At 31.6% G+C, this 26,910-nt stretch overlaps 1 protein-coding gene and 3 long non-coding RNA genes across 4 annotated transcripts; all 4 read left to right on the top strand.

Moving 5' to 3' along the window:
• The first annotated feature begins 18,011 nt into the window (after nucleotides 1–18,011).
• LOC144566089 (uncharacterized) lies at nucleotides 18,012–19,320 on the top strand. Its single transcript, XR_013515114.1, has 2 exons — nucleotides 18,012–18,827; nucleotides 18,867–19,320. It is a non-coding gene; the product is annotated as an uncharacterized LOC144566089 (long non-coding RNA).
• Nucleotides 19,321–19,447: 127 nt separating this feature from the next.
• On the top strand, nucleotides 19,448–22,504 carry LOC144556802 (uncharacterized). The gene is made up of 4 exons (XM_078305290.1): nucleotides 19,448–19,457; nucleotides 20,439–20,642; nucleotides 21,127–21,252; nucleotides 22,059–22,504. Exons 1-4 carry the CDS (start codon nucleotides 19,448–19,450, stop codon nucleotides 22,502–22,504), a joined length of 786 nt encoding a protein of 261 aa, XP_078161416.1.
• Nucleotides 22,505–23,544: 1,040 nt separating this feature from the next.
• On the top strand, nucleotides 23,545–25,287 carry LOC144566083 (uncharacterized). The gene is made up of 4 exons (XR_013515113.1): nucleotides 23,545–23,812; nucleotides 24,081–24,199; nucleotides 24,550–24,713; nucleotides 25,226–25,287. It is a non-coding gene; the product is annotated as an uncharacterized LOC144566083 (long non-coding RNA).
• Nucleotides 25,288–25,817: 530 nt separating this feature from the next.
• Nucleotides 25,818–26,604, top strand: LOC144566076 (uncharacterized). The gene is made up of 3 exons (XR_013515112.1): nucleotides 25,818–25,840; nucleotides 26,297–26,370; nucleotides 26,463–26,604. It is a non-coding gene; the product is annotated as an uncharacterized LOC144566076 (long non-coding RNA).
• The last annotated feature ends 306 nt before the right edge of the window (nucleotides 26,605–26,910 follow it).

Genomic DNA, 26,910 nt, shown 5'->3' with positions numbered 1-26,910 from the left:
TATAAATAAAGGTCTTCCCAAATAGAAAATAAATAAATAACATAGCAATAGTTAAAGGTTAGATAATAGAGCAGCGACCACAATTAATTTAAAGTGGATCCGTATTGTACATAATTTTTCAGTCTGAAAGGACGACCTTATCCCATTCCTCAAATACACAAACCATTTTCTCTTAGGCCAAGGTCTAGCAAGAAACAAAAATATGTTTGTTTTAGAAAAAAATAATTACATTGTATTGGTACACAAGTTTTATGTCAAGTGTGTATTTTAAATGATTTAGAAAACGATTCTATAAAATAAAAAAAATTACTAATGATAAAACTAGGCTGGTTAAACCGATTTTCAGCGGTATGACAGCAGAAACGGTCTTTTCAAAGAATCAAACTGAACAGGTGATCGGATCCGGTTTTTTCCGATTAAACCATCGGTCCGGTCCGGTTATGATAACACTGGCAATTAAATTGGACAGCTTAAGATTGGAATTTTTTTTACCTTGGCACGAATCTCAAAGCACAAATAATACTGTCCCCTCTATCATCCCGAACAGGCACCGGCTAATATTAGCTAGATCTATCAAATCTGATTTTATTGAAGGGAAGGCAAAGGCAAAGACACTCACTCATCGCTCAAGTACAAATTCCTGTAAGGTAAGATCCGCTTTTAGTTTCTTTACCTGAGTAACTAAATGTTGAATCAGCGGGGATTAAAATGATCTCTATATCCATCCGTCAAGAAAAGAAATTAGTGAAATGGATCTCTTTCTCTCTACATGCTGCACTGCATTCTCTTAACAATGCGTACAGAAGACTATTTGAAGGCGACTGGATAGTACCACATCAGTTGACATGAAAAAGACATTGGTAAGACATCAAGAGGAATAAAAACTGATGGGATCGTGCAAGAATACTGGCTGGCTGTCAATCACCACTCCCCACAGAGCAAGGAAGCAAACCCTTGGTATGTCATTTTTTCAGAATCAATTATCAACCATATATATTGTCTTCAGTTTTAAGTGTACTTATATAAGCTTGTTGATTGAAATCAATTATGCCAGTAATAATAGTTTGATCAAATAATTAAGCTTCTGTAAACTTGGATTGAAAAGACCTTTTGGGGTTTAGGGTTTAGATGTTAATTATCATGTCTAATCTGATTGAAAGATAATTTAGATTCCATTTTTATGGTAATATGTTTATGTATAGATTCCATTTTTACGAATAAGACATGTGTTTGATAGGTATAACGAGACAACTTGATTCATGCATTAAATTGTTATCTCTGTTTTTGTCTTTGTGATAATAGAATTGGAGGTCGAGCCATCCAATTATTTAATATTTACAAAGAATTTTTCAACCGAATTTTTAAATTTGTGATCTACTACACATAAAATATTGTCTTTTATCATTATATTAAAAGATGGATTTTTAAAACCTCATTAGTTAAAATTGTTTGTTAATGAAAGATCATAACTTAATTATTCAAACTTAAAATTCATGCTTTGATCTTGTTTCTCAGTCAAATTACACATTTTGGTACAGCGAATTTAGTTGTCAGGTGCTTTACTACCTATTTGTCTAATAATAATCAAATTTTATGTCGTTCGCAAGTGGCATTGACAGCAATAAAATTAAAACTTAATAGCGAGAACTGGTCAGGGACGAAAATTCCCATACGATCGAATAATCAGCATTGTATATCTACTTTTATCCACAAGTCCTCACAAGATGTGAAAATTTGACTAACGGGATCTTTGAAGTCATTTTTTTTTTCTTTTTTTTTTGGTTGAAAGCTGTAGGCGATTGCATTGATCCAATGATTTACAAAGTAGCTATTACATAGGTTTCTTTCATTTAAATTAAAAAGCATTAAAGCCTATACATTGAGCTACTTGTACAATCATCTAATTTGTTGTATTAGAAAATAAAAGATACGTGAAGTCAGAGAATATGAATTGGACTATTCGCGCCCGAATAGCAAGTAGGCGGGCCTTCCGATTTTCTTCTATGATAATGTAGACACAGCAGTAATTTTTTCGAGTTGCATAGCTCGCGGACAACGCCGCGTCGAGCCCTTCCTTGAGGACGAAACGTCTTCTTCTTTCCGAATTCGATGCCGCCCAGAGGAATTCACAACTGAGAGGCACTGAATCAAATCGGATCGGGACAGTCACCACTCAGAGAGTAGGAAGAAGAAGGCACTGAATCAAACCGAACCAGGACAGTCACCACTCAGCCGAGATAGAACTGAATCAAACCGGAATCAGAAACTGAATTAACCGGACCAGGACAGTCACCACTCAGAGAGGAGGAAGAAGAAGAAAGAGAGAATGAAGGAGACAACTCATCATCAACAAACAACCAAAAAACACATACCTTATTCACATATAGATATAGTAAGTAATACGGGGTGGAATGGATTCACAAACCCTCAATCGAACCCGGAGAGTCGAGACGAACGAAAAAGACAATAAGCGGCAGAACCCTTAAACGGAGCCATCTGCTCAATTGAGACGAAGCAAGATGAACCGGGCAGACGAGGGGGGCAGATGGAGAGACGGGGTGGAGCAACCGGCCACAAATCGACTCTCAAACCACTGTCTTTGTTTTCACCTTCTGAATCATTTTTTTTTCTTCTGTGCAGAGCTCCCTAGGAGCAGCGGAGCTCGGATCTTTGAAGTCATTCTGAATGAAAGCTAGAGAAACCAGTATATATATATATATACAACAACTTATAAATTAATAAAAATGTTAATTTCTTTGACCGCTTGATATTGTAGCAAATAAACTTGAAACTTTCAAATTTTTGCATGTACATGCATCACTCATAAAATACATGAATTTCAACAGTTTGAATTCGGCATTTGAACTTTGAAATGGATCCGATATACTTTTAAAGTTGTTTGCACCAAATTATTTTGTGTGATGCAGTCAATGAGATGAAAAATCTTTGAAGTAGTCACTAGTCAGCTAGCGCTGTATCGTGAAATAATATAACATCTCCGATTCGCCTCGTGCGTAAACACTTTTCCCGTGATAAGACTAAGAAACATTTGCTATATATTATTTTTATTTGCCCATTTAATTTTAATTTGGTCCAGCCGCCGGATCGATCGGCTACTAATAATTAAGTTCTCCCATTTTCCTTGCCTTGTAGTTGGTAGTCTGTTACAATCTGTAGCGGGTTCAGTAGTGTTATGACTGATAACCCGATTAGGGATAAAGTTCTAATATTGCAATAAAAATTAAAATCACCCATTCATTTTGGTTGAGCTCTACCATTAATAATTATTTAATATGCGTGACAGCATGATCTGATGGGCTCCTTTAATAATTAATATGCGTGCTAAAACAGATCGGTGGACGGTCAGGATTTATCTAAACTCAAAATTTGAGTTAACTCAGGTAATATTAATTCCGGTTGACAAAGCACTTTCAGCAAGTGAAGCTTCATTATCCACTGGTAATATTAGATTTCCTTGACATTCAGAAATTTTTTGGTTTGTATTATCTCTGAGACGATCTAACGGGGTTTGTTTTAGTTAGATACTCAAATTTCGGGCTTCGATCCTTTTTCTATATTATTTTCAAAAAAAAAAATTGTCGATCATTTTTTTCCTTAACTTAATTCATATATTGTCAAAGGGAGTGAAATTTAGCGAAATTGCCTGCATTTTATTTTCTTTCTTTTTTTTAAAAAAAGAAAGAATTTTATCTATACCCTTCACAATTTTAAAATTACATATTTCTGCTTTTAAAATTTATATATAATATTTATCCTTTTAAATTTAAAATTTTAGAAACTTACAAAAAAAATCTAAGTTGTTATTTTTTTTTATTTTTATTAAAACTCATTTTAAGTTTATAAAGTTTCTAATTTTACTCTTTTATAAAAAAAATATAAAAACTTAAAATGTGTAATAAAAATATTCAGTCTATTAATTGACCGTCTTGTAAGGGCAAATAATTCATTTATTTATGTGTGACACATACACAGTAACATTTAGGCACATGCTTGTATGTGTCACAGCCTCACAGGTAGAAAAATAAATTATTTGCCCTCACAAACTAACCTATTGGAATTGAATATTTTTTTACACATCTACATATTTTATAGAAATATTGAATTGATAAGGTTTATTTTCATTTTTTTATAGAAATAAGCAAATTAATTTTACTCAGAAAAAAATTCTGAAGCTAATGCTTACTCTTCTCAATACGAGCCTCTGACGTTATTTCAGTTTCAACTACCACACACTTGGACTACAATTGACCAAACATGTTTTGCTACCATTAAAATTTAATGTTTTTATGACAATTTCATAAAATTTATACCAATTCTAATTTTATGAAAATTGGACAATGTATTTCCAATTCTGACAGTGTACGATTTGAAGAGTTTTATAATGTAACAATGTCTCGTTGCATAGAAGAACATATACTAGCAATTGAATCTCCAGCCATCCAATTATCAATCATTAAACTCAGGTAGTTGTTCTATCCTCATTATACTTAGGTAATTGTTCTATCTTGTATTCATTATCAATTATATTAGGTAGTTGTTCTATCTTAGATTCTAAAATTCAATTTACAGATAAGAGTTTTTAGATTTATCGTATTCTGAAAATAAGTTTGCTCTACTATGATCGAGCTGAGTTCAATCTCAAATGCTGCTTTAAAAAAAAACCAAAAAAAACTTTGTACAGGTGAGTCCATTTCGTTTAGAAATTAAATAATGCACAATCTATTTTGTTTAAAATTTGCGTAGCTGAAAAAAAAGTGCAACCTACCATCGTGATTTTCTTTATCTTCTCATAGCTCCGTTCGTGATTTCCTTTGTTTTGACTCTGTTAGCTAATTCATGTTGGAGATGCATCGCCTCCTCCACCACCGCTGCAATTTTTGCTCATATGCTTAGGACCTCATGCCATCAGGCGCTCCTTTGGTCCTTCGCTTAGTTGACTTGCTCAACACAGCTCGATAACTCCTCTCCATCTCCGTGAGCACATACTTGATTATAAATTGGAGAGTTGGTTTTAATTTAAGTTTAACCATAATTTGATTAGTTATTTAAAATAGATTTGATTACTTATCATGATTTGATTAGAAAATTGAGATTTATTTTTAATATAATGGGTTTGAGCCCGATCGACTCGATGATTTAAGCTCAATTCAGTTAGCTATTTAAATCCGATTAAATAATTTCTTACTCTATTCTTATAAAAGTTATACATTAGCCCCTGACTATACTATTAGCTATATTAAATTGTTAATTTCATGCTTTCCATGTCTTATTTCAATTGCTGAGCAGTGGAGTGGGCTTCCTGCCTTTCTGGGTGAAAGTGAATTCACATGCTGCCAAGGCCCAAGGAGGATTGAAAAACAAAATTATAATTGTCAACTGCTATTTCATACCCCTTTTTTTTTTTTCTATTTAATAAAGTTTCAAAATAGCTATTAGTTTGTTATTTGATCGCCTTTGATTATGTTAGGTGTGATGTGGCTAAATTATGATTAGAACAATACAAATTGTGAAATTAGGTACATATTAATTACGTTAAGCCAAAAAAGAAATAAGTTAAAAGAAAATGATTGAGTACAAAAGTAGATTTAAAAAAATAAAAATAAAGGTTCGACTCAAAATTTTCAACTTTAATAATTTACAAAGAATCCTTTCGAATTTATATTTTCCACATAAAATGTTGCCTTTTAGTCACATTACATTATTAAATTTGGTATAAAGCAAAATTTTAAGTAAATTTTTTAGGCCTCAAATACTAAATTTAAGAGAAAAAATTATGCAAGCACAAATTGACTTTGGTATAATATAAAATTTTTGTCTATATTGAAAAATAAAGGCAATATATTTAGTTACATATTTAAAAAAATGAAAATAAAGGCACTGATCCAATGAAAATTTCATTGCTATAATTTATAAAAAGTAATGGTTATTGAGCACAAATTGACTTATAAAGTTTATGAAAAATGAAAATAATGTAACTAAATCCACTTCATAAAATTTCAGAATGGTTATTGATTATTTTTGGTAGCAAAATATGATTTTCTTTCATTATTAAATTGTTGTGTTTTTTTAATAATGAATTGAAATTAGAAGTTTGCTTTATGGACAAGCATATATTGAAAAGTGTTTGCTAGAGATTTTAATAATAGTTTGGAAATTGCTTTGTAGACGTTATCTATTATAATATATTTGCAAGTATATTTGATGACAATTATTAATAATAAAAAATTTACAACTTCGTTATTCGCGTAAAATCAATAATTTAGAAGATCCATTTGAACTATAAGCATTTTCAGTGCATGTCATTAATAGTAAAATTTTATCCGCTTTAATATATTATTTGTGAAAATTTTTACTGAAATTAAAAAAAATCTCAACGAAATTTATAAAAGTGGTAGGGTTAGTAAAATAAAAGTGAGCTGATGTATGTGGCGTGCTCTACACGCAAGGCCTGGAGCTGATGTATGTGGCTTGCTCTACATGATATTCTGTTTTTGATATATCGCCATCTTTTGAGATCCTTTTCTCAAAATGGAAAGAAAATATTAATATACTAATATAGTCGGTTTGCATTTTGCATATCATTCCATTTCTAGCATTTCTAGCTGAGAGAGAGCTGAGAGAGAGAGGGAGAGAAAAAGGAGATTAACAGCTCAAGGGAGCGAGAGAGCAAGAGAGAAGAGAGAGGAGTCGCACTAATCAGTTCGTCGTTGTCGATCGTTGCTTGGCCTCCACCTCTCCCCACCGCTTCTCTACCTTGGAGACAGCGACTCCAATTCGTTAGTCCCCTCTTCCACTTCTCCACCTCCCTTCTCCTCCTACAGTAACCGCTGTTCGGTTTAGAATAGATCCGCGCCTCCAACTTCGGTGGTCCCTGCTGTACTCGCCTGGTAAGATTTTTCCTAATTCCAACATCAATTTGTATTCTCCTCCGCAAGTCCTTACCAAATCTTTCAGATTTGCTAATTTGTGCTAATTTTTCAACTCTTGCATTTCCCTCAATTGGAGGTTCAGAAAGAAGGAAATTACACAGCAGCGTTTGAACAGTTAGAAATGTAATCTCCATTGCGGCTGGGCAGATTTCTCCGTTGCGACTGTGCGACATTGCCTGCTCACTGGTACAAATGAAATTAAGCACCAAAATCACTGGTACAAATGAAATTAACCACCAAAATCAGTGGTAAGCTATTACCCATTACATGCACATAACATATCTCATCAACAGAAAACTCATCAGCAGAAAACTTTGATTTCAGTATCCTTATTTTTTCAAGCTTTCTGTTAAATTTTTTCTCCTCACTTAGCCTTACAGGCTACAGCTGCCATTTTCATATAACATAGCACATTATTTTTTTTTATTTACTTTCTAGATTGTCAAAATTTGGTTGCAAGTTCTTCTCTGTTTTGTACTATTTACACATCAGATATGATTGCATGAGGTTGCCTTTGCTTCCAAATTAGTAATTACAAATATCTATGTAATGACATATTAGGGATGTAACAACAGTATATAGGTTAATATGATCAGTTTGAAATGTTTCTCTCAAGGATATCTTTCTCTAGGAAGCACTTCTCTACTTTCCCTCTGACTCTGACACATCTAATTTGGAAAGTCTGTATTTGGTATTACACAGAATATAGAAATTAAGGGTCCTGTTATTTATTTAGAATATAGACCTGATGTCAGTGACCTTCTCTCTCTCAGAGGGCAGTATGTGTTGTTTGCATAGCAAAAGCAATGACTGGCACTAATTTAGTTTCACTTAAGATTATGGATGTGATATTACTTGTTTCTCGTCTTCTGTCAATTTTAATTTTATTTCTTTAAAAAAAAAAAATTCATTTTAGTTCTGAGGAACTCTCTTTTGTTGTAATATGTAGTAGTCTTTAGGTGAATTTACATTTGCTAGAGTCATGATAACTCCCAAATCCCAATTATAACCTTGTAAAATTTATTTATTGCTATTAGATGAACTAGGTAAGGATGTGGCTGATTTAAGCATAGATTTTTGTTTTTGTGATCTCTTGGATGCTGCTTGTTAAGTACCATTTTCCTGTATTTGTATATGATCATTTGCATATAGTTTTTTTATGTCAAGAAAGCCGATACCGATACTCTAACATGCAACAAAGACACGGATGGAGGTGAGACTACGATTCTGATACCATTATGAATTCTTACTGGATTACACTGTTGTTTTTAACTTTCTATTGGAGAACTTTCTTTTGTGCTTTAGTAATGGTTTCTAGTATTGTGATTATATCTGTAGTTATTTTGGATGCTTGTAACATAGGTTTGGTACCAGCTCTTATTTTGTAGTTATTAGGTTTGGTACCAGCTCTTGTAACATAGGTTTTGTGACATATTTTTTTGGGTTTATTAGGTGTCTGCTAACTATTTTCATATATTTAAAAATTCAGTCATTAATTGACGAAATTAGCTATTATAGCATTTTATGATGTTAATTGGTCCATGTTTACTTGCTTCGTAATATTAAACTTTGAAAAAAAAATGAAAATGAGTAAATTCTGTGTATAAATTATTCTTAATTTATGATTCTCAAATAAGTGTCTAGAGAAAGTTGCCACTTAATTTCAAAGGAGCTTGGTTATCAGTTGCCACTTGCCAATACTGCTGTCAATATTTACAAAAATGTCAAAGGAGCTTGGTTATCAGTTGCCACTTGCCAATACGAAAACTGCTGGTCTATGTTCAAATATTGGGCATTATTTGTCAGGTCTATTTTTTTTTTTTTTTGGTTTCTTATTGCAAGGTCCCATTTTGAAGATAGCTTACATTTTATTTGCTTTCAAAAGGACTTTTGTTTATTTCCAATTAAATGATTTAGTTTTACTTTTAGGAAGCTAGCATCTCTGCTTGAAGCAGCGGCATCAATTTAAGGCATAGAACTTGTGTCACTGTCACTGTTCTATGCCTTGAGATTTCAGATATTTTGAATCTAGTTCAATGTTTTATATTTATGGATTTGACATGATCAAGAAGGATCTGTGGGTTGGAGAGGAATGTACTGGAGATCATGTGAAATTTAAGAAATGAGGACAATTAATATAACAGGCACTATTTTCATGTGAAGTCGCTCGATGGTTCTCAGATTGAGAATTGGTAGCGAGACAAGGAGATTTTATTTGAGTATGAAACTCTTTATTTCCAATTATGACCCTGAATGGTCGCTATTTCACAACACCTCTTGATGACCTATAAGGCTATAACTCAGCTGAAAATTGAAATTGATTGCATGTTGGTAAGAAATTTGTCAATTATGCCCTTGGTCGTTCGCTCCCATTCTTGAAGAAGGTAATTTTGTTTTCTCAAAGTGGGGTTTAATTTGAGATTAATCATTAATTTGTCACCAAACACTATATTTTTGCGACAAATCATGTGTACTTACGTTTCAAGTAAAAATTGAAACATAACAAGATGCTGAAAATTAAATTATTTTGACGCGCTCATTCTCCAATATTTTTAAGAACAACTTATTATTCAATGATAAAATATTTGCAACTATATATGAACCAAAGCTACTGAGATGAAGAAAAAAAAAAGTGCGTATCCTCTCAATTAGATACCTCAACTTTTTAACTTTTGAGTGACCAGTGTGTAGTGTGTACGGTGCCTACTCGGGGATAGCGTAAAGGAGTGGTTGAGATTCGTGCACAACTTATTTCAACTTTTGAGATATTTGACTGAGAGAATGCGAATTCGATAAAATAAGTCCAAAACATATTTACATCAAATTAAAGAAGATTTGTGTATTACTTGGAACACAGTTAAAATAAAAAATATTCTACAGTTGGATTTATTTTTACCAACGTTGTTTAATTTTCTTCAATAATAAAAACGTTGCTTGCTGATTTAATTTGTGCAACGAACCAAAGTAAAAAATAATGATAATAAACCTAAAAGAGAGTACGTACTACGTACGTATACTCCAATCGTTCTACATGCACAAAGATTTTAAGATATGTTGAAATTCACTAAGCGGTCATTAGATGCATGTGGCACATATTTATGGGTAAATTGCAATTGTTGTGTGGTTAATAGTTTAATACAAAATGATTGCATGCATGTGGCACCTGTTTCTAGTTTTGCACCTATAAGAATTAAAACAAGCATGATGAATCTTATGTAATAAAACTAATTTACATTATTGCAATTTCATTCTTCGCCACTTGGCGCACCTCCCTCAGCTAATGTGTATAACAGTGTCTTATTTCCAATTTTCAATTCAAGGTGGCATATTCTATTTTTATTTTTGGGATGTACAACAATTGCTAGAAAATAAAGTTTTTTTAAGGCAAACATATTCTAATTGACATGTTGCGAAAATAATCGTTTTTATTTTAAAAGTAAAATATAAGAGAGAGACTAATATAAAAGACACTAAAATTTCATTTCATTGATGTTCAAATTTATAAATTAAAACCAACTTAATTTCCATATATTAGTTTATAACTGTTTTTAATTTCTTTATGATCGTTGTAATTGAGACGCTCCCAGTACATTTGCATTATGACATAACATAACAAAACAAATCAAAAGTTTGTTAATAAAATCTTAATCCATGTAGAAATTTTGAAAATTTAAGAGTAATTCAATTGATAAGTTTAATCTCATACACTCTTCAAACATTCTTTAAAGATTCAATTATTCTCTTTTAATTTCAATTTAATTTATAATATTTGTTGTCATATAAAGATAAATTCACATTATTTGATTAATTTATCAAAAGTTTCATGATACTGTGTGTTGCTTTACTATTTGAAATAAAATACTTTGTTCTTTAGTAATATTTATATTTACTAATCAAAATATATACTCCATAAATATTTGTAGTGTACTGTCTTAAAAATATCATCAGCTATTTATCAAACAGTATAACACTTGTATAAAGATGGATATTTAATTAAAATATTCCCAAAGTATCCTCGAGTGCGTATCCTCTGAGATATTTGATATTTATTTTGTGTGACCGACGTGACCGGTTCCTATTTGGGGATAACGTAGGTAGCCAGTATCATTTAAGTGTAGAGATTCGTGCAGAACGTATTTGAACGGTTGCAATTTTTCTAAAAATTAACAAGAGATATGAGGTACCTCAGAGGATGCGTATTCGATATTTTGTCGTATCTTTTTTCTGTATCCTTTGTTCACCGCTTATTAATAAAAGAATAATTTCACTGACACATTTCCCAATAAGAGACCGTCCCTCTACCTCTAGTAAGTGAGACCAAATTTTATATTTTTTTGAATATTTTTACTATTTATTAATTTATTTTGAAAATTGTTGATTCAATAGTGGCTTAACAAAATAGTAAAATCAGAAGCCACCGTTGAATCAGCGATTTTCAAAGTAACTTAATAAATAGTAAAAAAATTCAGAAAAATGTAAAATTTGGTCTCCAAGCATATTTCAATATAGAGATCACATCTAACGATTTAGATCGACTTTTTTAATTTTAAAAAAAATGACTTATAAGCATACACCCTCATATGCTTATGGAAGTAGAGTAGCCAACCTCTCTCTATATATATATGTCATTGGTGGTCATTTTACTACCTAACAATATATAATAGCAAATTAAAGGTGGTAAACTAGGTGTAATTAATTTTTCCACAAATTAAAAGACTATTGACCTAGTTCAAACAAATTTAAAACTTTGTGAATTGAAAATTAATTAAGACAAAGATTTAGATCGATCCATTTGAGATATTGAACAGATTGTGCAACTTCCAAAACAAATGCCCTAAATATTTTTTTTATATATATATGTGGGAAGGGGATGTGGTCATATATTATATATATATGGTAGCCAAACCATCATCGTCAAAATTAAACTTATATATGATCAGTAATCTATTATGTAGTGTATAAAGAAATCATATCAGAATTAATATATCAATTAATCCGTTGGGCTAGATCATGAATTGACACTGATCCTAATACAAATAATTAATGCATTTCATAAGGCCGAAATATATATTCTCCAACTCTGTTTTATTGATAGCTTTGCTTTTCAATTGCAAAACCTAGCTAGCATAAATATAAATATAAATATAAATATAAAGAGATGATGGATTTGATTTGTGCTCCCATATATATATTCAAACTCTTTAATTAATTTGTCTGGTGGTGTGTATATATAATATATGACAGGTAAGATAGAAATCTCAAGTAAAAAAATGAGCTCCCAATTAAGCTCAGATGTGGTCAAACTGACTCAAATTAATACAAGATTCAGACAGAATGCGGACAACATGTGAATGTGAATGTGAATGTGATAGATATTGGTCAATCTTCTTGAAATTAAATTAATAACTGTTCGTTACGTTGCATGCTCAACCTGCACAATTAATGCCCCAGAAGAGAATTTGAGGAATCTGGGTAGGGTACACACACACACACACACACTTAGCTAGGGACTACGTACATGCATTAAAAGTAGCATGCATCCAATTGGCCCACCAAATACACACGTACATAAATTCATGAGTTATCTCTTGGACTTAGTTCTCCAAATATGCTAATACGTACAAAAATATTGCATATATATATATAGAGAGAGAGAGAGAGAGAGAGATATATATATATCAACTGCATATATATATATATATATATATGTCTACTTCTCTTAATTTCTTCTTAGTGAGGGACTTGCGGTAGACAAGACAATTAACCACCCGATCATGTCCAAACAAATTAACCAACTGCGCAGTAGAATTAATTAGGTGGCTCGATCGATCATAATTAATGCCTTGTGCAGTAGAAGTAATATTGTGGGTTGGGTTCTAATTAGTGTCAGGCTTTAGGTGTTTGGGATTTTGATGTACATGGTGTAATTAATTAAGGAGGACACAGTGAATACAATTAATTAATGCCTTGTGCAGTAGAATCATGAATCATCGATCAGAGGGTAGCGTAAGAGAAGGAATAAATTAAACAAAACGAATCGTCGGAGGGTAGCTAGCGCCTAGCGACAACACATTAATTTCTACTAATAGCTTCGCGGATTGATATTCGCAAATGTGAAAAATTAAATTATCTGAATTGGCATTTAAAAGTATCCATATCTATATGTATCTATATCCGTATCCGAACATTAAATAATATGTCTTAAACTAACTCATTTATTTTATTATTATTATTATGTTTTTTTAATTAACTAATTAAATAAAAATTAGGCCGTTTTATTAGGATTTCAGCCTTATATTATATATTATATTATTCTCTTGGTATAAAAAAAAGTATAATAACGAAACATGGGTATTGATTGAATTTGTGTTTTTATTTACTATTTTATTTTAAAGATAATGAAATGTCTCAAATTAAAAGCTCTAGTCTATATTAACTATATTTCTAGATGTTGTGTTTCTTTTAATAATGAATTGAAATCAGAAGTTTGCTTTATGGACAAGTATATATCAGAAAGTGTTTGCTAGAGATTTTAATAATAGTTTGGAAAGTGCTTTGTAGGCGTTATCTATTAGAATATATTTGCAAGTATATTTGATGACAATTATTAATAATAATAAAATTTACAACTTCGTTATTCGCATAAAATCAATAATTTAGTAGATCCATTTGATCTATAAGCATTTTCAGTGCCTGTTATTAATACTAAAATTTTATCTGATTTAATATATTATTTGTGAAAATCCTTACTGAAATTAAAAAAAAATCTCAACGAAATTTATAAATGTGGGCTGAACATGTGACAAACGGATACATAGCTGGCATGTGACAAACGGATAGCATAATGTTGTTTCTTGTTCAACTTTTGAAATGGTTTTATTTATTCAATAAATAATATTATTTAAATTAAAATTAAAAATAGTTGACATGTTTTTAATTATTCGGATGGAGGATGTGTATCAGATCGAATCTATTTGAAATTTTATTTAATCCTCTACTCTCAAAAAAAACTTAAATTGTTTGATAGAAACCTAATATTTTCAAATTCGCTCAAAATTATTTTACAAATAATAAACACATTTACAATTTTATTTTCTAATTTAAGTAATAATTAATTTTATAAATATTAAGAGGAGGGATCCACTTACACCGTTTTTTAGTGACAGCGGATTATACCCTATATTTTCAAAGTCCAAACAGTCAATCCAAACTGTTCAACATGATAGATATATTAAAATGTGCTTGCAGATCAAATTTTACATTTTATTTATTTATTTTTACTATTTATTAAGATGGGTACAAAAATTCAATGGTCTGAAAACAACGATTTTATGAAATACTTAATAAATAGAAAAAAAAATGTAAAATTTGATCTGCAAACATATTTTAATATATCTATCATGTTGAATGATTTGCATCGACTGTTCGAACTTTGAAAACTTAAAAAATACAAAGTATAATATGACGTCACCAAAAACATTACAAGTAGATCCCTCCTCAAATATTAAATACATGCATGTAGTTCATTTTACCTATTTGCTTTTGCTATCCCCACGTGGTCAACCAATTATGCATCCATGAAAGCTGTTGGGCTCTCTCCCTGTTAAATTCCAATTTAAATTGTGCATGTAGCATGCGTCAGAATTACAAACGAGTAGATCTAAGATATTTTTGAAATCATAAAGAATTCTTGAGGAATTTAGTTTCAAATCTATTAAAATGATTTTAAACGATCAATTTAAATAGGTTTTATCGAGTTATGTATTTATATTAGGGCCGAGTCAGATGTCCAAAGAATGAGGGTCAAATTTAAATGTAAATTAATCATATAAAATTTTTGTACTGATCAATTTTATAGTATTATATAGAAAATTATATATGATTTCAAAAAATAAAAAATACAAGGGGTCAATTGATCCCATAGCTTCTTACTCTATTTGCCCCTGTTTACACAAAAATTATAAATTTTCGAATTAAATTAGTATAAAATCACGTTCAAAAAATGAATGTATGGAAAATAAATTATAATTCTTTTTTTAACAGCTTCATTTTATAATAAATTTAATTTATAATTTATAAAATGTTCATAAAAATATAGCATTTCTAAAGGAGATCTGTTTCAACGGTTTAGTTTAGAGTAAAATCATATGAGTATTGTAAAACTGACTCCCTTAACGTGAAAATTTTATGTAATTAATCATTATTGTGTGTTTGAACTGATGACTTGAAACCCCTGCAATCCGAATCCTGCCATCGAATTTTTTTCGAGAACACATCTCGAAACAATAGGATTTTCCTTACACGCATCTCGAAACAGTTCGACGGCTGAATTCGGATTGTTGTTCACTGGTCCCAGATTTCAGCAGATTCAGATCCTTGTTTGAAAACAATTCAATAAATTTTGAAATTAAAGTTGCTAAAAATTTGGTTAACTTTTATATCTGACAATAGTTGATGAACCCTCTCTACCATGGTCGTTCATTAAAATTTTAAAACAGTGTTTATTGGTTGCATTGCGAATTGTGTATTAAATTAAAAGCATAAATCTTATTCAACGAAATCAAATCAGACATCAAATCGAATTACCGGAAGAAAGAAGAAAAAGGAAATAAAATAAAATAAAAGGTTAAATTTGCTTGCCTAAGGTGGGACCCACCATCTCAGAAAGACCTTTCTCCTTCTGTGTTTAGTGTTTACATCTAGTGCCCAACTCATCACAATTTTTGTTCATCTTTCATAATTAAATAAAAAAAATTATAGAAAAAAATTGATTTTTTGTTTTTACAAAAAAAAAAAAGATTCGGTACTGCCCTTCTCACACGAAAATATAGAACAAAACAAACCAAAATATAAATCTCACCTAAAAAGATTAAAAAAAAAGGTGTACCGTACGAATCGGTATCACCTCAGGTACATGAGGTGCAAGTGTTAAATCCAGACCGTTATTTTTACTTGGCATGAATCTCTACAGTCTTCATAGACACTGGAATGAATTTGATCCGCTTGAATTAATCTGAACTGTCTATTTTTCTAAATTATACCTCAGGTACCGTGGGGGACAGGGATTCAAGTGTAGTATATAATAATAATAATAATTATTATTTTTTTTTTAAAAAGGTGTAATGAAACTATGATGCTACATATTGTTCGCCAAGGTCAAATTTTGTCGAGTACCATTTATAAACAAATTAGGCAAAAATACAAAGATGATATATGCCAACACAAAGCCAATTCAAAAGTCGTATTTTCCATGCAGAAGTGATTTAAAAGTTCCAACAATTTACATTTAACATTTTTTTCCTGTGAATAACTAAAAAAATATATATATATTTGAACCCAAATTGACTTGCGCTTTTTTTTATTTTTTATATTGGGGTATCTGTAAAGGCAATTACAAGAGAAATATTAAATAAGTGTTACGAAGTAGTGCTTATGCTTGTAGTACTATTTTTAGAGAATTTACGCAATTTAGGAAACTTTAATGGGATAAATCAATGGCGGAGCCACAATCAATCAGATTAGGCAGTTTTATATATAATCGAATTGTTGATTAACTCTAAAGAAAATTTTGTCTATTTTTAAACTTAAATTATGATTGTCTGAAACCCGCTAGTTGCACCAATATTTTTTTTTGCTTAACCATGATAAAAAATTCTGGCTATGCGTATTAAATAATACCTAAATTTGAGTTTTCATTGCATGTATATATTTTGTTTAAGGGAAAATAAGTTCCATGCCACCCCAAAATGATGAATTTAGAAAAATGCCATCCCAAAATTTTCCTTTTGCTATATACCACTTCAAATCACATTTATTAAGAAAATTGCCACAAATACCATATTATTATACATTTGTAATTAAAAATAAACATAATATGTTGAGTATTTTCGTATATTCCAAAAATACCCTCAATCCCTAACCATTTCCTTTCCTTAATTGGTCCGATCAGAAATTTGTCTCCTCTCTTCATCTCTTTGTCTCCCAGTCGTCTCAACAAGCTTTATTCTCTGAAAGCCCATTATAACACCCGATAAATTTAATATTTTATTTTCTTGAAATTATTTTGGACTTAAATGTAAAATAAGAAAACATATGGGTTTAAAATGTAAAAAGGTAACTTTAAATAAAAAAGAAGAAGAAAGAAACGAAGACCAACGTGGCACAATTGCCAGCTACCACGCGGTCCATGGGTGTGCCCCCACGGTGTTATCCTCTCTAATTGATTTTAATTCAATTACAGAGGGGATCAGATTAAACCGAAAAAAAAACAAAGAAAAGGAAAAATGGAAGAAAAAGAAAGAGAAAAGAGGAAGATCTAAAAAGGGAAAAGAGATATCTTGATAAAAATTCTTATTTGATTATATATTCGATTGGAATTCCGACTACGTCGCGTTGATTCTGAATAGCCGTGGTAACTCGAATTGGATTTCTGTACTGATTGCTATAAGGTAATCGAATTTCTCTATAATCTGTGTTTTCAATTTGAATGATTAAATTGGATTTTGATTGGGTAATCGGATTATGATAGCATATTTAACTGGAATATGGGGTCTAGATACTGAAATTATTTTTAATGGACTGGAAATACTGGGAATCGTCTGTTTCAGAGATTTCAACTAGAATAGAACTGTTGTTATTGAAAACCTAGACCCAACTGATATTATCGGTTAAATATGCATACGTAATTTGATTATGTCAGAAGGACTAAAATGAAAAATGGTTGTCTATAGTTTCGATTTAAGGTTGAATTAAGTGAAATTGAATTGTATGCCTGATCTCAGGCAGAGCACAAATATGTTTAGCATAGTCTCTTGGAATTTTGAATTGAGAAAAATAGTAGATAATTAAAGTAATAGGCTTGGTCTTATTACTTAGTTTAGAAAATTAGACTTTATATAAAGGTAAATTATGCGGCTTAATTTAAATTAGGCTATATCTGAAAAATAAAGGAAAATAAATTGGACCGTATTATTCGATTGGGATAGAGGTGAAATGTTGATCTGAAATTGAATTTAAATAAATAATGAGCATTTAAAATGGGTTGGGATGGTTTATAAAATGTCTAATTACATGTATAAGAATTTAACTGATATTACATGTTACCGTATGATATTGAAAATAAATATAAGTATTGATTAGAATGTGTATATTACTGTTAACGTAGGCATAATTATGAGAAAGACTGATAAGACAAAATGATCAGGAAGAACAAACTGTTAGCGACCTCATCTATTGCCCTGCGATATCAGGTGCGAGGTTATTGGATTAGTCTGAGATTCATAACTAGGAATTAAATCGTAACTCGCTGTGCATTTTGAATATTTGATTGACTGCATTGATTGAACTGTTGCATCATATGCATAGCCCAATACAACTGAAACTGAATTACAGGTAAGCCTGTTGACTGTCATGTTGATATTGTTTATCGATTGGTTGATTTTTATTGCAAATGATTGATTGAGACCACAGTGATTGAATTGAATAAATATTGAATACTGAAATCCTTGAACCTCCATATAGTGGAGAAAAATGATTATTATACGTAAAGTCTAGCTAGCTACTAGACTTTACTCCAGGACCCTTATGCGCATATGGTGAATGGCCCCAACTGAATCCAGTACCGGTTGGATAGGGGATATTGAATAAATGTGAATTGTGACTGTAAGACTAATGAACTGTGGTAACTGTCTTATCATTGATTTTCTTTCCGATAATGACAATATTATGATATTGATTCCGTATTGTTTCTGTTAATCAGGTGTCGGGATAGTTAGAACGGTATAAGCCATGACACGACAGATACATGTTATAGTATCTATCAGTGTTACCAGACTAGAAATTATAAAGTTAAGAAACCAAACGTTACCAGACTTAGTGGTTATAAAGATTAGGTCTCAAACGTTACCATACTTAAAGTATTAAAAGATTTTGACCCAAACCATTTATTCTGATAAGATTCTTAGAGTTCTGATTTATTTATATAATTTTTGTTATTCAATTGGATACTGTTATTGAGCATTTGCATTCGTCATTATGAAATGAACTATTTGTTTCTAGTGCGGTGATTTCATTCTGAATATGGATTTCCTTCGAATCCAATAATCTGAGTGGCAATCAGCACTGAGAAATAATTTATTATTTCTCACTCGTTTCCCCTTGTGGGTTACAGGTTTATTATACGAAGATAAAGAGCGCTTCCGGGTAATATTTGACAGCAAGGCCACCTAAAGGTATGAGATTTGGGTTTATTATATCTGACAGGGTGCAGAGAATATATCTCTAGCATCATCCACTATAAAAATGTCAGATAATTATTGTAAATAAATTGGGATGTGGCAAAAATAATGGATGCTATTGGCAATGCATAAAAAGATCCATGCCTTATGTTACGTATATTGTTATGGTAAATAGACGCGGTAATAATCAACATAAAATATTCATTAATATTTTATTAATTAGACAAAAAGAGTATTCAATGATCCACTTATAAACAGGATATGTGCTCAGGTGATATATATATATATATACTAACAATCCACTAAACTTAATTATCATATTTTCTTTCTAATTTACTATTATTTATATTTTCTACGTCATTAATTGAACTTTGAAAATGAATGAAAATCTTTGTGAGGGTGTCTTTTATTTTGATATTTAAAAAAAGAAGAATGTGCCTGAGGTGATCGTGGTAAAAAAAAATCAGAGTAAGAATGATAATAGAAACTACACAATGTGATTATGAATATATATATATATATATATATATATACACGATGCCATAATAATGACCGTCTGAAGCTTTTATGGTATGTATATGATATGAAAAAGATGAATTTAAGATGATTATTATATTTTTCTTAAAGCAATTATGCACCGAAATTTTTAGTTATACTATATTCCAAAAAAACAAATTAACCAAAAAACCACATTTTTTGGAGAATTATAAAAATACCCGGGCCACCAATTCAATCTGCGGTCCCATTCGGACAGGGCTGCAAATTTAATTGGAGGCCCCTCTAAAAATTCAAAAATATATTGTAATATAATGATATTTAGGGTTTTTGGAGGCCTCTAATTCAACCTGTGCTCTCTAAGAATAGTGCCGCAGATTGAATTGGCAGTCTGGATATTTTTGGAATTCCTCAATTTCAAAGATGTTTTTTTTATTAAATGATATGAACAAAAATTTCGGATACATAGCTGGCACGTGAGCTTACATTTATAAATTTTATTTTACAAACGATACACATTTTTACTGAATTCCGTTTGTTAGTGAAATAAAACTGAGCTGATGTTGGTGGCTTGCTCTACACGCCAGATCAAATTAAATCGAATCCACATCATTTATAACAAATATTCTGTTTTTGAGATATCGCCATCTTTTGAGATCTTTTTCTGTAAATGGAAAGGAAATCTATTCTATATACTTAATAGTTGATGGCGTGCTACAGTAAAATAAATAGTGTCTTCTTCCTCCGCTTGGAGCAGCTCTCGAATCTTGTCTCCTGTCCTTCAATCCCGAACTCTCTTTCCCAAATCGGACCAAATCACAACCCCTTTCCTCCACCGATCTGTCCAAAGGCCATGCTCTCCTCTCTCCGCGTTCTCTCTTCCTCCTCTCCGGTGGTCCCATCCTCTGCCTCCGCTCCACCGCCGCCTCCGAGCTCCCTTCACTCATCTCCTCCACAGTAGGTATCCTCTCTCTCTCTTTGAAAATGTTGGCAGGAGCTGATCTCTCTCTCTCTCCATCTCTTAGAAATTAGTTCAGTTGTTAAGCTGATATTGATGTAGAACCGTATAAACCGGTCTATTTGTTAAGCTAGTCGAAATAATAGTCACGGTGGTAAGCGGTAACATTGCTGATATTGATATAAAAGCTTCCTATTAATTCCATGTTTATTTCTGTTTTTATTCTCTCCTTTTCACTTGATGCTCTTATCATTTTTCTCACTAAATCTCATTCAAAACTAGATAAAAACAACTTTCTCATATGAAAATTCTAAATTGAAGAAGATTTCATTGATATACTGACCTTAAGCCCTACATAGTTGATAGAGAAAAGGAATTCTGACATCATTAACAAAATTATATAAAAAAGCTGTATTATGGTAATTATACATTCAATCTGGTATTATGCTCATTTCTGACATCATTAACAAAATTTCCATACAAACAGAGCTTGATCAGACGGTCGAACAGTTGAAGCAGGCATTAGTCGACCAGACCGGCATACCCTCTGATGAGCAATGTTTGATTCACACTGGTCGTATCCTCAGTAATCCTGATACGCTCAGGAGCTATGGTATGTTCATCTCTCCTTTTTGTTTCCTTAATTCTTGAATCTTGTACGAACCAAGATTTCATAATGAAGCAGTTTTTTTTTTTTGTTCTTTCTCTTTTGGTATCTTTTGGAAATCTTTGTTTTTCTTTCTCTCATTTACTAATGCATGATAAGTTTTTGTTATAATGGTGCTGAAAGCTGAAAATCACTATCAAAAGATCAAATATATCCTTGTAATTAATGGTCATTTACTTCTATATATCGGAATCTATATATCCTTGTTCAGCATTCCTAGGAATTATTGCAGAGAGCTGCAATTCTGGTTATATGGAACTTTTACTGAAAAAATAATATACAACTCTATAGATATCTTTCTTTTTTACTATGTAAACCAGAGCTAGGAGTTGTAATCAAGGTTAGTACAGAGGTTAAGAGGGATTGTAATATGCTATAAATAGCAGACAGAGACACATGTAAATTCATTCAAAAAGGAAATACAAATTCCATTTCTCTTTCTAAAATCTTATAGTTTGTTTCTCTCTTCATTTCCTTAATTCTTGAAAATCTTGAACGAACCAAGATTTCATAATGAAGCAGGGTTTTTTCGGGTAAAATTTTTAACGGAGTAGTTTTTGCTTCATGCAGCACACTAACCCTATGCAGCAATGTTTTTATTCTATAGTATGTGTGCTGCATGAAGCCAAAACTGATCTTTCTCTTTTTGGTATCTTCCGAAAATCTTTTGTTAATCTTGCATGCTGAATATCTCTTTAAACCTGTAATTTTGAACATGTTTTACTAATTGATTGTTCTTTCTCCTTGTGCAGAAATGGATCTAGATAAGGATATACACTTGTTTCGTATTGGACCAGCATCACCCAGCACATCCACTGGCTCTATGTCAAGAGAAAGCACTCCAACAACACCCACTGATCAGACCTATGAAGAGGGTCCATATAAAACCCATCCCGGGTTTATCAATAAAGTTGCCATAGCCAAACTAATGAATAATATGCCCAATTTAAGTAATCTTGCAGATTTTCCAGATTCCTGGGCTGATTGGCTTGAAAGCCCAACTGTACTACATACCTTTTTATTACACCAGTTGCATGACACTGTGCGCAGGGAAAGTTTAAATGCTCAATCTGGTATCAACATCCAGTATGAGGTTCCAAAGGTGGAATGCATCTATTATGCTCAATCTGGTATTCCGCATGGAAGAGAGAAGTTGAATTATGGTATTATGCTCAGAATTTTGTTAATGATGTCATAATTCTAATAATACTACATACCTTAATGCATGTACATATGGTAATTATATAGTGTAGCATAGATTCACTTCTAGAAAAAAGCTGTAAAGCACATGTTGTTTCTCGAGAGTGTCACTAACAAGCAGAGAAGTATAAACAAACTGAATCTTCTTTAATTTGCAAAAATGTTAAATTTTATAAAATGAGAAAGCTAGAAATGTACAAATGGTGCAGATAGCTACAATGTTTGTCAGGACGGGTTTGGAATAAGAATAATACACTTGGGGCTGCACCACTGTCTATATCAGGCCAGGGGTAAAAAGGTTTCCTTTGTTTGAACAATTTAAAAAATCTCTCATGATCTGTGCCTTGACTGTCCAGGTGAAAAGAGCTGAAAACAAGCACAACAACCAATTGAGGGGTGACATGTGCAGTTAACCTCTTCTGATTGAACAATATAGGGTAGGTGGGGTCTGGTCCCTTGCTAGCAACCTCCTTGATTCGTCTCTGTTGGAGAGTTTACCAATCTCCTTTGTTGAGCTAAAAATGAAGGCATCCATTGCACAATCAAGCAAAGTTGATGATGAGAGCAATTCAAAAGGTAAGAGACTTTCCATTGAATTTATACTATTTGATAGAGTTAGTTATTTGGAGATCTAGTCGACAGGACCAAAATTTCATAATATCACTGTACCAATTTTATGACATGATCTAATGTTATTATTTCAGATGCCTGCTATGTCATGTTTCACACTGTGCGTTGGGCCTGTACCATTGGGGTAAATATCCAATTTTTTCTTTTTTTTTCATTTTTTTTGCACCATGAATGTACTGCTTTTTTGTTATCCTGCTTTGAGGACCATACCAGCGTATATAACCTTAAGCAATGAAAAACACTGTCTAATTATCGATTTTTTAAAGGACATGCATAGAGAAGTACCAAAAATGATGAAATGTAAAACAAGCAGAATGGGTAGGTCAGATGAAATGTTTGAAACTTGAGAGGATAATTTTATTTTAATTTAACATTCAATTAGTGGACCTTTTCCTTCTGTTGCACATCTATTTATAACAATATTGTATTATTCCTACATTTTCAGAATCTCGAACATTCAATCTTAAACCTGGTATGATGTTGACTGGTCTGATGTGATTTTCTAATCTAATGATCTTGAATATTATTCTTTTGATTTCTGTTATTTACTAAAGCTTTACTTCTCTCGTCCTTCAGCTTAGTCATCGACACTCTCGCTAGCCCAACAATTCCAAAGGTCTACCTCTCTTCTCCTTCAGCATAGTCGTGTTCTCGCTGACCTTTACTTGCTCTATTGGTAAGATTTCTGAAATCTATTGTTGCATTTTTTTTTAATCAGCTGATTAGGATCATGGTTTACAATATTGCTTCCACAAGAGTCGCTTAGGCCAGTTGTTCACTACTGCTAGCAGTTGAACCATTGTGCAATTTTCTCTCCTCTATATTGCTATTCTATCTTAAGGTATTTTTGTTTCTTATTGTTTGCCTCTCTTATGTCGCCCAATTTAGGGTTTCATTGATTATGCTCAAAATTTTTTTCTTCTCTTATGCTTTTTCCATGCGAGGTCATTCGCCTGCAAAGTTACAATTTCCAACTCTGTGCCTTGCCCTATTTGCAATTGGACCAGTTGGGTAGGTTAGGCCTTTTTATTTTGGGTTAATGGCGGTTCAAGAGGTCACTTAGGTAATTGTTTTTCTTTCATTTTCTTATGCACTTTATTCATTTATTGAAATTTCTTACTCCTTGCACATTAACTGTTCGTTGTAATACCCGATTCGATAGAGAGCCTACAGAACAAAGCAACAAAACATTGTAGACCACAATAGGAACACAAGGAAATGGAGCATAGGACTGCTATAAACAAATCAAACAAATGTTTTAATTTATTTCCCTTTTTTATTCTTATACTTAAAAAATAAAATATAGCCCACATAGGGGTTTATGTGTAACAAGTCTATACTGGGCAAGTCTATGTTAAACCAGATTAGACATATCTTTCATGACTAACTGAAGACTTTTTGAATTCGAAATAGGAAATGGCATACACTCTTTTCTTTGATACATGGAAAAGAAAGAACATCAACCAACTTCCTCCGTGACAATTCTCTTTCCAACAGGGGGGCAATCAGAAAGTTTATCTATTTAATAGACCACCAGAAAGCCATTTGATATCTGATCAAGTACAGCAAACTACAAGGTATGCTTGCTTATATTCATTTTGTTTAAAATACAACTCTCTGGTTTATTTCCCTTTCTTCACTCTTATGTTTTCTTAAAATGAAAATAGGCCAAATAGGAATTTATGTTCTTACATGCACCAATTATTTATTTAAAAAAAAAAATGTGAACCAATTTCCTTCATGGCACTTTTCTTTTGACATTCACTGAAATGAAATTTGATATTAATTGTAAAAACATAATGCTTTCTGTGAAATTTTTGTTGACAGAAATAACCTTCAAACTATGGTACCATTTTTACTTTGCATTTTGCTTAGCCAAAGCAATAGCAACACCATTAGCATAATGATATGATAGTTCACTATATTCGTACACACTTATTCAACATTTGTTGTACTTCCGCAACCAAGGCATAAAAAGGAAACAAACACATTTTATACAAATATTAAAAGCATGCTAAAATCCAAATATCCTGTTACATTACTTGCACTCCACAAAACAAACTAACACGTTTATTTCTCCATTTTACAGCAGTAAAAGGAGCAAAGCAAGAGAAGAAAGTGAATATTGTATCATCATACAAACAATTTCACATATTTTGTTAATTAGAAATATTGTTGTGTTCAAAACACTTGAAATCATTTTTGATAAAACATTGTACAAAATAGTTGTGTTTGGCAGTATAGTAACAAAAGTTAGCATGCTATCTCATAGCAATATAGCATAGTGCTTATCCATCTTCCAATTCCAAACACAACTGATAAGTTGATGTTAATTTATCTCAGGTAGCATAATAATCTAATACTTTGTGATATAGTTTTAGTTATATCTCAGTACAATTGTTCTCGCTTTCTAACTATCTTTTATTTTTCTTTTTCGCCTCAACACCCGATACCGAAGCAAAGCGAGGCATGCATCTAGTTAGTAAGATTTTTGAACAAATTCTGTTAAGTGTAGTTCAATTAGGTAAAAAAAAATTGGCTGGTACAGATACATTTCACAATCGGTTTTGCTTCCTTTTAGAACTAATTTGCTATTGGAATTTGTACTGATCCTTTTTATCTTATCTCTTTCCCATACTTCTCTTAGGTAATTAATATATTTTTTAAATATTTGTACTTGTTATAAAGGACATTGAGATTTCAGGTAAAGATAAAGTTTATGTTTTATATTTTTTTTTCAACAAATGCTAATTTTATAAATATTTTAATAACTTCTATAAATTTGTTTAATAGCTTGAACAACTAATCTTTTCAGTCTTCAATCTGAACCTATGACCATAGAGTAAGGTACATTATATTGTATTTTCATTTACTAGTAATTAGAAATTATTACTGACTCAAAATTTTGGCACTTTTACATAGTATAAATCAATTTAAATTCAACAACTCAATTTAGATTATTTGCACCCTATGCTAAATAAATATCAGCCAATAAGTGATAAAACGAATAGAATTTGCTCTAATTGCACCGTATGATTCAAATATAAATTCAAGAAGCGATAAAACAAATGTAAATTCGACAACTCAATTTAGGTTGCACCCTATGATTCAATGTGATTAACTTCTAATTGCTCTAATTGCTATCCGTATGTTATACTAGGTGAAGAATTTGCCAATGTGAAGTTGATTACCTTGAATAGGCCTTGTCAATTGAATGTCATCTCTTCTCGAGTGGTACGTCATTTGTATTAGTTTTAGTTTGCAAGTCGGGGAAGCATTTTTTTTTCCTTTTAAGTCAAGTAAATATTTTTTTTCTGATTCAGCAGATTGCTCTTTTGGCTCAATATTTAAAAAAATGGGACAGAGATATGATGCGAAGTTGGTCATCTTCCAGGTATACATTGATTTGTAATTTTCTTGTATCATATAATTCTAGGTTACTCAAGTATCATTACTACATTAATTATATGCCATGTTGTTTACTTTTATTTACATTATTTCTATTGTATTAGATAGCTAAGGAATTACTGGCCTGTGTGCTTGCTTCCCATTAGATGTGCAGTTTCGTGCACCTGACCGGTAGAAGTCAGCTAAAGCTGACTTGACCGTGATTTGTTAGTTATTTCTGTTTTATCATCTCATGCAACTGAATTCACTTTTTGTTGTATTTTAATTAAAGGGTTTTTCTTGTGTCATTTTTAAGGAAGTTGAGGGAATATTTCAAGGGAGGAGTCCGCGGCACGTGAGCTGAGAAGCACAACTTGATTGCATTGA

The sequence above is a fragment of the Carex rostrata genome, chromosome 1, assembly GCF_964058835.1.
Source record: "Carex rostrata chromosome 1, lpCarRost1.2, whole genome shotgun sequence".
Lineage (NCBI taxonomy): Eukaryota > Viridiplantae > Streptophyta > Magnoliopsida > Poales > Cyperaceae > Carex > Carex rostrata.
The sequence above is the reverse complement of the archived record's forward strand: the minus strand, read 5'-3'. Positions and strand labels throughout refer to the sequence as shown.